This window comes from Ambystoma mexicanum, chromosome 6p (assembly GCF_040938575.1).
Source record: "Ambystoma mexicanum isolate Mex_15411 chromosome 6p, UKY_AmexF1_1, whole genome shotgun sequence".
Classification (NCBI taxonomy): Eukaryota; Metazoa; Chordata; class Amphibia; order Caudata; family Ambystomatidae; genus Ambystoma; species Ambystoma mexicanum.
In genome coordinates, this window is record NC_090935.1 from 1,246,832,776 (window position 1) to 1,246,847,999 (window position 15,224).

Genomic DNA, 15,224 nt, shown 5'->3' on the forward strand with positions numbered 1-15,224 from the left:
CAAGATCGAGGTGGCAATGATCCAGGAAACCCACCTTTTACCGCAAAACGAGCACCTGTGGGCCCGCAGCTGGGGATGCCATCGCTACTTCTCTTCATATTCATCCTAAGCCAGGATAGTCGTAATATTTCTTCACACTTCGCTGGGGTTTCGCTTGATCCAAACAGAAAGATATAACGATGGAAGGGCTCTTCTGGTTCGGGGCATGGTGGAGGGAGAGGAGGTGGTTTTCGTCAACTCCTACAGCCCCAACACAGACTGTGCAAACAACTTTGACTGGGTGCTGTCCCGCCTCACGCAAGTGAGTAACGCAACCATAACCTGGGGAGGCGACCTGAATACTCATCTCGACCCACAGAAAGATAAATCACAGCCAACAACCGCGCACCCGTCCAAGGCCAGCCTACAAGTGCAGGAGATCTTTAAAGCATTTGACCTATCGAACATATGGAGCATCCAGAATTGGGAAGCCAGAGACTACACATACCACTCAAGTGTACATAATACGAACTCCCGCATCGATTATCTGCCAGTCTCCGCTCACAGCAACTGGCAATGGGGCACATGCCAAATACTCCCCAAAACCTTTTCAGACCACGCCACGGTAATACTCGAATGCCGCTTGCCGACTACCAAACCACGGCCTCCCCAATGGCGTTTCAAACCCAGATCTCTCGCCGGTCCAATATTCGCCACCGAGCTAAGCGAGGAAATCAACACCTTTCTTGACATTAACCAAGGCACTGTCAACTCCGCCGGAGTGCTATGGGAATCTCTCAAATGCTATGTAAGAGGCTTCTGTCTAGCCAAGAAAAACGGAATCCTGAAACTTATCAGACGCGAGCTGGGGACCAGCGAAACACACCTGAAGGAACTGGAAAAGCAGCAAGCCGCTCACAACTCGGACCACATCCAGGCGATGTCAAAAGAAGAACTTCAGCCAGGTTTCTGAAGTTCAGAACGGGAGATAACATTTCTGGGCCACAATCATAGAACTAGACAATACGGCGAAGGCCAGAAGCCTGGAGCCCTTCTTGCTCGTTTTATAGCTGCAGACAGGAGGCCAACAAGGGTGGACAGCATCCTGACACCGCAGGGAAATATGCTGCACAAAGAAGAAGACATAGACGAAGTATTCAGGGCATTCTACCAAGAGCTATACAGCGCCGGGTGCCCGGCGGATTCCGATGCGATCCGGAACTACCTCAATGACACAGAACTGTACTGGGTGGAGAGGGAACCCCGTGAGCCGCTGAACGAGCCCATAACGCTAGAAGAGATCCAAGAAGCCATTAAAAGTCTACCGCCATCCAAAGCCCCGGTGCCCGACGGGCTAGCTGGTGAGTTTTATAAACACTTCGCCCCCCTCATTGCCCCTCTTCTGCTAAATGTCTTCGAAGAAGCGATGGAATCTGGCATTCTCCCACAGATATTAAGAGAAGCCAACGTAATACTGCTACACAAAAAAGACAAGCCACCCGAAGATTGTAAGTCCTATCGCCCCATATCATGAATTAATCTGGACAACAAAATCCTGGCCAAGATCCTCGCTAACAGACTTCTCCCGCTAATACCTGCACTGGTACTTGCTGACCAGGCGGGATTCGTACCTTGCCGAAACACCACATTCGGGATACGTAGAATGTTCAGGGTTCTGGCAGCACTCGACCCCGAACAGCAGGCAGTGGCGGTGCTGCTGGATGCCGAAAAGGCGTTCGACTCCGTTGAGTGGCCCTTTTTGTTCGCCGTGCTGCAGCAGCTCGGACTTGGGAAACAGTTTATCAAGCTGGTCTCGCTCCTCTATAATCAGCCCCTATCAGCAATCACTCTCGGGTCGACTCGCTCGGCATATATCAACCTCCAGCGCAGCACTAGGCAGGGATGCCCACTATCCGCCATGATATTCGCCCTTGTGATGGAGCCCTTAGCAGCGGGCCTCAGGGAATGCCAAATCCAGAGAGGGCTTAAAATAGGACCTCACCGTCTAATAATATCCCTTTATGCCGACGACATAGTCCTATACATGCAAAACCTCAGCGAAAAACTTAATCCGATTATGTGAGAAATAATTAAGTTTGGGCTGGTATCAGGGTTAAAAATCAATCAATCTAAATCAATAGTTTTTCCCTTAAACACAAAGATCAAAATAGTTCAAGACGATTTTAACTTCCATTGGGAGAAAGCCCACGTCTGATACCTAGGAATCAGAGTGTCCCTGACCCACCACGACATATTCAATTACGAAAGCACACTGAAATCATTAAGAGATAAGGTGAACAGGTGGAAATCTCTACCACTCACCCTCTGGGGAAGAGCCTCACTGGTAAAAATGGTAATCCTCCCCATACTCCTGTACCTTTTCTCCAACATCCCCATCCTGTTGTCTCGGCGCTTCCTGGGTAATCTGAGAAGCCTAGTTCTGGACCTCATTTGGTCGGGCAAACCCGCAAGGGTGGCATACTCATCCCTCGTACTTCCCGTCACTAAGGGTGGCATAGCTCTACCCAATTTAGAACGGTACTACTGGGCAGCACAAGCCCAGTTTCTCAGTCATTGGTATAAGCCCCAATTCATAAGACCGCACGTACAGGTCGAACGGGCACTCGCCTCACCCAACCTGCTAAGGGCCGTGATTATCAGCAAACAGGCTGTGCCACACACGACGCTGAACATAGTGCAATCCACTTACACAATATGGCGGGAAATGGCCCAAAAGTACAAGATTCAGCTTAGATACTCTCCTCTTCTACCCGCGAAATTCATTCCCGGGATCCCACTCACCGCTGAGAAAGTGTATCTGATCTGGGCGGACAAGTGCAAAATAAATACACTTGTATTTACTCTTCATACAAGACACCTTCATAACACTGCAGCAAGCGAAGGAGAAAGGTAGCACCTCCTCCCTTGATATCTTTTTGTACTTCAGAGTGCGGTACACCCTGCAGGCCCTCATCCCATCGTTCCCACAACAACCACCCACCTGGCAGCTGCTGCACGGAGCCATTCAGGCACAAGGGGGGGGCAAACTTGTCTCATCTATCTACAAAGCCCTGCAAATGGACACTCTTCCCTCGAACCCCACAACGAAAGCAAGATGCAAAACCACGCTTCAAACCCCCATTCTAGATGAAGACTGGAACTATATCTTACAACATACTCAAAAAGTGGCACTCAACTCCCACTTCAAACAAATCCACTTTAACTTTTTGCACCAAACCTATTATACCCCTAAAAAGAGAAACAGACATCACCCCGGGTCAAATGCATCTTGCGACAGATGCGGGTCCCCTGATGCTGACTTCTTGCACCTAGCGTGGAGCTGCCCAACAGTGTCTAAATTCTGGTCAGATGTGCTCGATGAAACTGACGCAATAATTGGCGAGAGGGTGGGGCACTCCCCACTAGTGGCACTCCTTGGCCTAACGAGACCTCTGTCCTCACACGTTAGAAAACTGGCAAGCATGCTATTGGTTCTGGCACGTAGAAGAGTGGCCATGGCGTGGGGACGCGGCACACCCCCCACTCTTGCGAACTGGAGGAGAGACACTACATATTGCCAAGAAACAGAATCAGAATTTATAAAGACACTACCCCACCACCTGAGAACCCCAGATATTTGGGGCCCGTACATCTCTCACCTCCTCTCCAGCGCAGCACCAACCGAGACATCTGATCAGCCACCACAGACTTCACCTGTGTAAATCAAACGCGATAGCTGCTTGTTGCGTGATGGGACTGCCGGAGGGTGGGGGGGGGCGATCGTAAGGGGGCAATGGCGGCATGTTAGTAGCCCATTGTTGGAGCTTGTTGGTACACATATTTACTAAAATGCAAAAATAAAGTTTAAAAAAAAAAGACTGATGATGCTCCTTGCAATGTCCTTTTCGGTGAAGTCACTTCTGTTGGTGCAATCCATATGCAAATTAGGAGGTTTGCATGTATTTTGTCCCAGAGCACCTGGACAGAGCTCTAATACACGAGTTTCCTGCAGCTGTAATGATCCGGCAGTTTGATTTTTCTTGCTTTGTGTTAAAACGCCATCTGCCCAAAAAGTAGATTGGGGCATGGGTGGGCGGTTTGGGGGCGCGAATGAGACTGTACAGAATTGCGTGAACTACATTGGGGGCGTAGCAGGACTTTTTTCGTGGCTCGCCCCCTCACGCCCCACATTTGCAGTGCTGGAAACTCCTCTGAGATCACACATCATCTTGGAAAAAATTCCCCCATACTCCCCTAGCTAAACGCACCTCAATACAACGGATACTGGGGTACATTAAAAGTAATTAAGGATTTTCATAATTCAAAAATATGTTTGGTAGCTTTCTTGCATTAACATTTCCCTAATGTAAGTTTCTAGATACCAAAAAGGTCCCTCTACGCTGGCATCATGCGTACCTGTAGTCTCTTGTACTCTCGGAGTGTGCTGTCACCGGGGGACTTGGCAACAGAATCATCTTTAAGGGGGTCAGGCATGCTATCCGTCTCTTCGGTCTCAGTGGAGGAATCACTTTCCATGAACACTTTCACAGGACCACCTGCCTGAGAGGGAAGAAAACACTAGAAAGTTGAGACACAGATGGTCGTCAAAGGACCAACATACTGCTGAGGACGGAACACTAGAACGGGGGCCCAATAGCACAAAACCTGCATCAATATTTTAAAATCACTGCAATACAAACAAAATGATGATGGTATTACGTTGCAATTACATTTTTTTGCAAAGTAATGAGTACACACAGTGTATTGCTGCTGTGTTATGTTATGTTTTTGTGCATTAGCGCCTTATATCCCATTGATATGATCTCAAAGCGCTATGGGTTGAACGCCCTTGGGGACCATAGTCCAGATCAGTGGAGAGAGTAGGGTAGCATTTAGCGCTTGGGTGCACTCAGTTTGTGTGCAGCCAGTGCTGTTTGCATAGAGAAGGGCGGCAATTTAATGCTAGGTGCGGTGCAGTGATTGTGAGAGTTCAGTGGAATGTGTGCAGCAAGGTAGTTGGCCTCAGAGTCTGCATTCCTGTGGCCGTGGAGCCTGTGTATGAAATTATGTGTGCAGCTAGGCCGATTATTTTGTGGGGTATATCTGTGTTCTAAAAGGCTTTTGAGGTATTCATGGAGTAGTGTAGGTATGTGTGCAGCTAGGTCGAGGGGTGCAGCTGCGTTCTAATGTTTGTTGGTGTAAAGGAGAGAATAAGAATATGATATGAGTGAGGGTCTGTGCTTAATGTAGGAGGCCCCTATTCCTGGTTACTTTCCAGAGCCAGATGAGCTGACCGTGTCTGTCCTGGTGGTTCATGGTAATGGATCTCCGAGAGAGATTCTCTGACTGGTGCAGAGTATGTTGTGTTTGCCCAGTTAGAGGGTCCTTGTTTCTGAGGCTCTGTTGTAAGTGCCAGAGGGCGAATTTTCGGGGTCCCTGGTCATTGTTTGGAGCAGGTGGCTGGGTATTCCTGACACGTTTATGGTTGATCTATATTTTCAACCATTTTGCTCTAAACTGAAAGTATGACTAGAGTCACAAGTCCCTCTTGAGCGAAAAATTAATAACTTAAATATGGTTTTATCATTTCGAATTTACTGAAATGCAATCAGTAACTGTAACCAAGATACTTGGAAACAATAAAGGTTCATTTGTATGGTGACTATGATGCAACAAGAAAAGCTTTCTTTCACAACCCACATGATATACTTTTTGACTTTTGACAATCCCTGCATTATGGCAAATTATAAAGCAGCTTTACTCCAGCTGATGGAATAATAGACAAATCTACTCCCTTCTCCACAACCACCAATCTCGTTTTAGTGCCGGAGATGCACTGAATCGTACTAGTTATTCACAAGGTATTAACTTGTGAAGGCACTGGACACCAACTCACCAGCTATCCTTGTTCTCCTAGACCTCTCAGCAGCATTCAACATGGTCAACCACACAACCTGCCTCAATCATCTTAAATATTCTGTCAGCACGGATGGCTTGGCACTCAATTGGGTCCATTCTTTTTTCTGATAAGAGTATCCAGAGTCTGTATGCACCGGCCCCTGTCAGAAGTCTCGATTCTAAACTCTTTTGTTCCGCAAGGCTCCATTATATCCCCCTGGATTTTCAATGTGTATCTGTAATCACTAGCAGACATCTCCCCTTTCATGGCCATTTTTCAAACCTATGCGGATGACACCAAGATGTAGTTAGTTTAGGAAATTGTTTACTTTGGCGCCTCCATTCCCTTGTTCCTTCTATTTCACTGGTCCTCCTCCATCGGTCCTCCTAACTCTCCTTCCAACTCAGCTAAGAATCTTGGTGTGATCTTTGATAGTGTCCTGTCATGCGCACAACAGATCCCCAAGATCTAAAAACAAATTCTCATTTTCAACTCCATGTCCTGAGATGCCTATGCCAACTATTGAACTTGACCCAAAACGTCCAGGTAACATAAGCCACGATTATGTCATGCCTCGACAACTGAAACTACCTCTACCTCGGCCTCCTGAAACCCCTAACACACTAGGTCCAACTGGTCCAAAAGAGGACTGTCGGAATGGTCCTTGGCCTGGGTCCTCAGGATCAAATTCATAGGCCTTAATTGCCCTCCACTGGCTGCATGTCAAGCAAGACCTGTAAAGAATTAAAAACTCTACATTCTACACAGCCTACCGGGAAACTGGCTCCGTTTACCTCATCCAGAAGGTCAAGAAATACATTCCTTCAAGGCATCTCAGATCTTCCTCTACCATGTCCCTGGTCGTGGCTCTCTTCAGGGAGAAAAACAGGCTGGAAAAACCCTAAACTCAACTGGTGCACTGGCTTGGAATGTTCTACCTCAGCACCTAAAAACGGAAGAGAACGATCTTCGCTTCATGAAAAGAGTAAAACATTTTCTTTTTTTTCTTTTTAAATGGCTTGTTCTGCCACTACTTACCTTCCCCTCCCACCTTCTCCTCTATAAGGACGTATCCAAATATAAGTCTGATCTTTCTTGTGTATTGTCCACAAATAATTGAATCCATCACTCAGTTTTCCCTACGTCTCCCTATTGCACTTGGCTACAATTAACACACACTACTTCAACGCTCCAAAAGGAGATTTAATTTATACCATATTTTATTGCTATACACTAGTTACTGATATAAGATATTGCGACTTTGCACTTAGCGTCTTCACTTTGTGTCTACACTTATTTGCAGGTGAATGTTATTGCTCTTAATGTTGTGTTTGACCCTGATTCGCTTGCTCAGCTGTGAATGATTAAATGTCCATCACCCAATCCACTTAGTTCAGTAGGCATCACAAAAGGACATTTTTGTAGTTGGCTGGGTATAATTCACCTATAAATAAATACTGCACTACAATATAGTAAACGATAAGTGAGGCTTTTTTTAAAAATAATTGTGTGTCACAAGTTCACACAATTTGGTGAAGTGCTGAAGTCAGGATTTGAACCCAGGTATCAGTTTTAGCACTTCACGAGCTAGCATTCTATCTCTTGTTGGTACACCAATGTGTTAATAGTTGGTTTTCAAGGGCTAAAACAATATTACACTTTATAGAAAGGACTCGAAAAGAACACAAATCACATAAACTAACCTGATAATATATAAATTGTCATAGAAACATGATGAAGTGTGTAATTGTAGCTTTACTTTAACCAGCCTAAATTGAGAACTACAAGTACCAGCATACAAAGTAATTGAGTAAAACAACTCCTCTCGCTTTTACAACTGTACTGTTACACTATAAAGACACAAAGCAAAAGGAAATGCATAATTTCACTTGCTGATGGTCACGATTTCACACCGCATGGAGCTTGTAATGTGCTACTAATTGTAATCACTCAACATGTATCTTTTTTGCATAGGAGTCGTGGGACCTCATGCTGTGCAGTAGGGTCTTTCCACGCCCCTCCCCCACTGCCTGTACAATATGGCGTTCCCCACCTGTTTGGTTTGATCTTTAGATGTTTCGGCTGGTGGTCTGGGAGCCGATCTTCGGGGTAGGCATTCACCAATTTGCAGAAGATACCCAGTTCTATTTTTTGATCTCTGCTACTGAGAATGTTACGTGCGTGAAGACATGGCTGGGCGTGACTGAATCATGAATGCTGGCTGCAATTTAATATTTAATTGATCCAAAACAGAGTTTCTTCTTTGCTCACAAGGAAATGAAGAAGAAATAGTTTTATCTCCCTATTCTTGATAAGAATGGTATTTCACCTTTACTTGTAAGCACTGCACCTCACTGGATTTTTGGTTAGATGCCATACTTTCATAGAAAGTTTGTGTGTTCAAGAAGACTCGAGCTGCAAAATACCAGATCTCTTTATTGCAACAAATCAAACCGGTGCTCCCATGTGAGGTATTCTGCTCAGATGTGCAGTCCCACATTGATAGAGGACATGCTTTCCTGATGGGTCTGTCAATAACTGTTCTTTAAAAGTCCAAATTTCACAATGCAGATCGACTTACTGTCAGCTCAAAAACTTCAACAACATTCCCCCATTTTAAAATCACATGCCTGGGTATCTTTTAAAGACAGGATTTTATTATAATTCTTTTGCGCCGTTTATCTTCGGTATCCTTTGTACCTTCTCAGAAACTGATTATTTCTGGCAGACAACGTGCAACTAGAAGCAACGTTCAAGTCCGCCTTGAAAAAATGCATCATGAGAACCAGCATTGCAAATCAAGTCTTCTCCGCAGCCATTGCTCACATTTGGCAATCTTTGCCAGATTATCATCACCTTGCACCATCTCATCTTCTGTTCCGTAAACATTTTATTTCCAACTAGGCACTTAGTTCAGAATAAATATATAGCTTTCTTTTGTCTTTTTAAATTTTGCTTGCAATGTATTGTACATTTGTATCTTTGTTTTACTAGTTATTTTTTAAATTGTGAAAATCCATGTGTAATTTGACCCAGCACTAAGCATTCTCTGCATCCATTGCTCATATTTGTAATGCTTTGTCACATTCTCCTCAAGTTGCGCCATCTTTTCTTTGTTTTGGAAAAATGTAAAAGCATTTTTGTTTCCTCCTTAGCCCTTTTTCCAGAAGAAATATATAGTTTTCTTTTGTCTTTTTAAATTTCGTTTGCAATGTATTACTATGTTTTATCCTATATTAGTGTATTATCTTTTTTAAATTATACAGCTTCAAATGCCATTGACAAACTTCACGCTTAAGTCAAGAACCTGTGATAAAATAAATAAATGTTACCACTTCCTGGCCCTTGCCGCCGCTGTTCCACTCCCAAAAGCTGGATGAGCTAAAGGGGAAGATACTGGCCTACACAAGACAACATAGTAGACCAAGGGTGGCTAAGAAAGGGTTTATAGTGATTGCATTGAATGCCAAAGCATCGAATGCCTTAGAATCTAAAAAAAAGCAATGAAAAAAAAGCATTGAATGCATTTTGTTTGAATGGGCCGGGGACCCCGAACACCTGTTTTTTTACCCCTTTAAACCCATTATAATTAAAATAAAACCTTTACCTTTGAAAAATTGAATTCGATGCATTTTTTCCCAATGCTTTGTCATTCAATGCTTTGTATTCGATGCAATCAGTGGATACCTCAAAGTTCTCATGCGTAAGGAACATTTGGGAGGCTTGAGGGTTCCTGACATCTATCGCTATTATCACATCTCTCACCTCTCGCACATCTTCACAAGGGGTCAATCCGGGGAAATTCCAAGGTGGTGCAACTGGAACAGGCAGCCACCCTGATCCCTGTGAAACAGCTGCCGTTTATCAAAGTGAGTGGCAGTTCGTTCAAACCCGCACTCCTGCTTTCCACACTCCACACACTTTGATGCAGGAACATAGCAACTAAACGATGGAGCACTCCCACAGGTCTGGGCTCATTGTCACCCGTGGTCAAGAATCCTGAATTTCCCCAAAGCAAACCTACAGCAGCATTTGCAGCTTGGACAGCCAGAGGCCTGAGGGAACTTCGACAGCTTTTTTTTCACAAAGCATTTTTTTACATTTTTGGTGAGAGTGCACAACAACATCAACAATGCAGTATTCAATGATAATGACAATACATTTTTAGCCACAGGCTAGAGATTGTTCGATAGAGATTACACTGTTCCAATTTATCCATATCTATGCGTGTTCCCTCTGCCTTAGGATGCCCCATGTACCCTAAGCCCTCCTCCTCTGCTCTTTGATTTAATAGTTCGCCCCGCCTTGGAGCCATCTCGTTGGAGGAGGTCTTTTAGTGAGAGCTAGAAACTTTTCCGCATAGTCCATAAATGGTGTCCATACGCTTAGGACATTGTTCAGGAGGCCCGAGTGAATTACTGTGACCTTTTTCGCAACAGCGATCTCCCAACATTTGGACCACCATAGTGCAGCCGAAGGGGCGTCAGCATTTTTCCAAAGTCGTGCCGCTGTGATTTTCGCTGCCAGCAGGAGGTGTGTGCAAAGGCGAGGGATAAGACCTGAGAGCGGGAGCCCCCCTCCTCCTGTTTACTTCGACAGCTTTACAATAAAGGGTCCCCACTTACCTTTGAAGAGTGAAAACAGGTGTTTGCGCTACAGGAAGGGGAAAGGTTTTGGTACCTTCATCTGCGTCACTGAGGGTCCCACCCGTTGGTTCAACAGAGGGACACCAGTACCCTCAGGGCTTTAGAACTCACATGCTTAGCAGGCAGGTCTAAGGCCTTAATCTCAGGACTTTACAATTTGCTAGACTGCTTTGACCCACAAGAATGCTTGCCTTATATGGTGGATGGGAGAGAGACCTGGGGAAGGAGATTGGAGAGGACTTTTGGGGTCACATCTGGGAACGGAACCATAGGGCTTCCAGGTGTACCACGGACAAGGAGTGCAAACTTAAACTTTGTTACTAGTGGTATTACTACATTGATAGACTCCATCAAATCGCTCCCTTGCACCCTGAGAACTGCTGAAGGGGCTGCCAAGGAAGCAGAACCTACTTACACATGTGGTGGCAATGCCATAAAGCCCAATCCTACTGGAAGAAGTTTCTTCACACATCAGGATCCTGTTGGCTATTGACTTACCTCTGGACCCGCTGATCATCTTATTGGGGGAATGCAGAGTTAGGCTTTACCCTTTGACAGGTCGCAGAGCCAGGTTGCTCACTCACCTCCATCTCGCTCCCAAGATAGCACTGGCCCAGAGCTGGAAAAATGCAGATGGGTTGGTGCTGGGCATGTGGCGGGGGAAGATATGGGAGATGCTGGCATCAGAGAAGATTACGGCCCTCGCAGAAGGGAGATACTCTTCCTACGTGGCTACCTGGCTTCCCTTTCTGGAATACACGCAAGCAGCCTATCATTGCGCATATAGGCCTGTGCTACAAAAGTATCTAGCGCTGCTCTAGGCTGGGGCAAGGACTTGGGCGCCACCAGCCCACAGGTTGAAACAGTGTACAATAATCCTTTGTGTGCTTATTTATCATGTTTTTGTTCACCTATGACCCATGATATAAGTTCTTGCCTATGTGTATTACTGTGCTATCTCCCATGTCCCTCAAAACTTACAAATAAGGATGTTTTAAAAATAAATAAAAGCTCCTATTTAAAAGTCCCTCAGAGACAGATGCGTTGGCCTATGCAGATTGAAAATCTTCATAGAACAGTTTTTAGGGGCTACAAGTGGTTTGGGATTCAAGTGTTTTTTCTCAAGTCTTAAAGTAGGAGGAAGCTTATTCGAGAGCTGTGAATCCTTGGCAATGAGCATACTACCCACAATTCTTGTAAGGCAGAATGGTTGGCTAAGTTTGTTGGTAGAGGCACAGTGGTGGTTTTGTGGAATTTAATGTTCTGTCTTCTTTAAAAAGTATTTTGAGCCCACCTGCCAAAAAACTCTGCAGGTAATGCCTTGATGTATATGCACTGCTGGACTGGAAGCAAGTGCAATAAATGTAGAGCCCTGAAGTTGGGCCGGGTTTATCCAGCCCAAACGTGTTATATCAATAGACTCCACTACTGCGCCAAATCAAACCAGAAGGCCCATTCAATTTTGGATGCCTTAATGTTTTCGCAGGTCTTTCATGAGCAGGCCCTCATCGTGCACACCAATTTTTGCTAATACTAGGGCCTTAATGATTTCCTTACTGTGGTTCAGGTCAGCTAAGCATAGAATTCTTAGGAATGTGTAGTTAGAGATGGCATTTGCTTGTCAGTGCTTTGTTTTGGGTGTGAACGAGAGGCCTATGACAAAAATAATGCTTATATGTTTGATTTTGATAGGGATTTAAGGTGGTACTAGTGAAGGTGGCCAGGTCTATGGAAGCAGTGATCCAGGAGTCAAGGGTAGCAGTGTGGGATCCTGCAGAGCCACAGAGACTAATATCATTCACGCCAACATCTGGTTCCAGGCATTTCACAAGAAATGATTGGGTAAGCCCGTCTTCGCCTAGTTGGATTATCAGATGAGAGACATACGTAGGTGAAAATGGAGGCTAGATTTCTCAATGAGGGTGATGTAATGAATCAGTAATGATTCCTCCCAGAAACCTGGCCTGTGTGAGAAACCTACAGGCGTCTCACTAAATAGTCCCCGAGGATCTGTCAACCAGGTGGTCAAGACACAGCCATTGCTATTGGATCCAGTTTCGGAGGTTGGTCAGTGAGAGAGGATCACCTTGATGGGGGATCCTCAGGGAGTGGAAGTGAGACGCTGACGGGTGAGACGCGGTATCCCCCTACTTATAGCACCTTTTCCCCATCCTACCCCGTAGGATACTCAGACACTCTACCTCACCCCCCCCCCCCTTTTCCGATAGGAACACTTTCGCACACCATGAAAGACGACTGCCAAAACCAGAGCCTTTTACCAGGCATGTGCCACCGTAAGGGTCAGGCAAGGTCAGGCAATTGACCAGAATTTCCCTTCCCCACAGGGATAAAAGGTGGAGCACGAGAGCACAATATGAGCAAGGCAGACCGCACGACGGGAGAGCTAACTCAGCATGGCAGTTCAAAACGAGGAGAAAGACGGCGCAAATCCAGAGGGTGACAAGGAGGGAAGCAACCTTGCCCTTTCCGAGCCAGGCCTGTGAAACCTCAACGGAAGGAATCGTAAGAACACTAACAATAGCCAGCGTGTGTTGCAGCAGATGTCGACGTTACACAGGGCCCTCCTCTGCTGGTAACCAAGCTGGGGGGAGATGCTTGCCACTGTAGTACAGGCCTTGACGCCAGAGACAAGAAAAGGCCAAGCCGTTCATCGCGGCCGATGAGTCGAAGGGAGAGCCGATAAGAAAAACTGAACTGTGTTGAATGAAAGTAGCAAGCGGCTAACTGAAAAAAGTACAAAGAACTGTTCATGCAAAAAGGGAAAACCAGTTGCAGAGGAGTCAGGCACCACATGGGTGCTCACTCTGGAAACTGTTGAAACTACCAGTACCAGAGCCATGAAAGGGGTTAAAGTGGTCATACAGGGGTCTAGTAAAATCCTCTGTACAGTCAAAAGACTTTGACCAACAGATGATTGTGAAGCTAAGGGAAGTGAATCCCACATCTTAAGAATTGTACAATAAACTGTGTAAATTGGCAAAGTTGGCGAGTGTGAACCTGATGGAGGAATGCCGATAAAGAGTGGGCGAGGCCAAAAGTCCCAATGAACAGTGTTGACAAGAGTGAACCCGGTAGAGGGATGTCCACAGTGAACTGTTTAAAAAGACATTAAGACATGTGAATCTCACAGAGGACATTGTGTTGAAAGCGGTAGTGAACCACCCATCGAAAAAGGATGTAGTGAACCTGACAGAGGGAAGGCAAGCAAAACGTTTTGGTGGATCTGAGCCCGGAAGAGGGTGATCCGTGGATGAAAAGGCATCACCCAACGTACAAGCAGAAAGGAACTTTTGTTTATTATTTTGGAATACATCAGGTCCTCGGAGGCAAGAGACTTTTTGTAGAAAACAAACTTAACCACTGAAGGCTCTGATAGCTGAGAGCGCAACTATTGGCTTGTGCTGGGAAAGCTTGAGCGTGTGCTGTGCTCATGAATCCTGCCTTGTTCTGTGCTCAAAACATGGGCGAGGGAGACCCCGATTACCACGTCCTGAAGTATCATTTGTGAACACCTCTTTCTTTCTAATGAACCTCATCCTACACTCTTTGTTTGTATTTAGCATAAGAATTGGCAATAGGTTTTTCTTAGTATAGGCCCTTTTATTTTGACAATGCACCACTCTACTGCCTTATTATTATTTGATGGTTGTAGCTTGCTCCCATCTTAGATTTAGATTAGGTGTTTTTCCAACCCGCATTTACAGTTTAATAAACACCCTTGAACAGTGATCACTTGTTTGTCTTTACTGTTGCCACCATGAGTTTCTTACACCTGGGACCCTTCTCATGTGGCCAGGGAAAGGCAGACGCTTCCCGATCCCAACCCTGAGGTTTGTGTACTGCGGGAGGATCACATGGTGGGTGGGGGGGAGAAACAGGCTAGGAAGACTGAGAAACCCCCCTGTTTAACTTTCCCCGTAATCCCACACTTTTAATGGTTGTTTGCCAAACCGCAGGAGTTACAAGAACTTACTTAGTTGTTGGGGACTACAAGTCCCATAATCCCAAAAGTAGTGGGACAACGGAGTTGATTGAAGAGGCATGCTGTGGTAGTAGTCAGGCAATTAAGCCTAATAGCCCACACCTGAAGGAGCCTAAGAGGCATATAAATCCCCCTCATGTGCAGGCAATTAGAAGGAACTGGTACTGTGGCTGGCTGTCATGCAGTAGTAGCAGAGGCAGAAGTGGGAGAACCAAAGGGACACCGGGATTCTGATGAAGCAGATTTCACCTGCTTATCCTGTGAGGGTCCTGTACCCCCAAACAATGCAGTGCAGAGAGTGCACAGCAGAGCGCTTGCAGGAAGGCTGTCTTTCCCCATATGAGCCTAATTTCAGAGATTGCGGAGCGAGAAACATGTCAGAGACCATGGTGAGCAGCTGTTGTGAAGCTGTGGGTTTCGGGAGCGACAGGGCTCCTTAAATGAGTGGCCGCACCGGAGGCGCCTTCAGTGAGGAAGGGTCTGGGTTCCAATTGAAGCCAAAAGCAGCATAAGTGATGCAACACGTGGAAAAAGGTAAACAGAAGCCGGTGAGTTAAACCTGGCCTTTTGATTCCTTGTGTGGGCACTGCCAGCAACAGTATCCAGCTTAAAACTCACTTGCGTAAAAGAAGAGGTGAGGCAAAGTTGTTTGTTCATTCCATAACAATGGAATACTTGAAATGTAGCACTCGCACGT

At 45.7% G+C, this 15,224-nt stretch overlaps 1 protein-coding gene across 1 annotated transcript in view; it reads right to left on the minus strand.

Moving 5' to 3' along the window:
- Nucleotides 1-15,224, minus strand: part of CEP78 (centrosomal protein 78) — a 1,593,497-nt gene that overhangs the window by 456,475 nt on the left and 1,121,798 nt on the right. Inside the window, exon 12 of the mRNA XM_069625901.1 lies at nt 4,396-4,539. Coding sequence (XP_069482002.1) covers nt 4,396-4,539 — 144 coding nt within the window. The remainder of the gene's footprint in view (nt 1-4,395; nt 4,540-15,224) is intronic.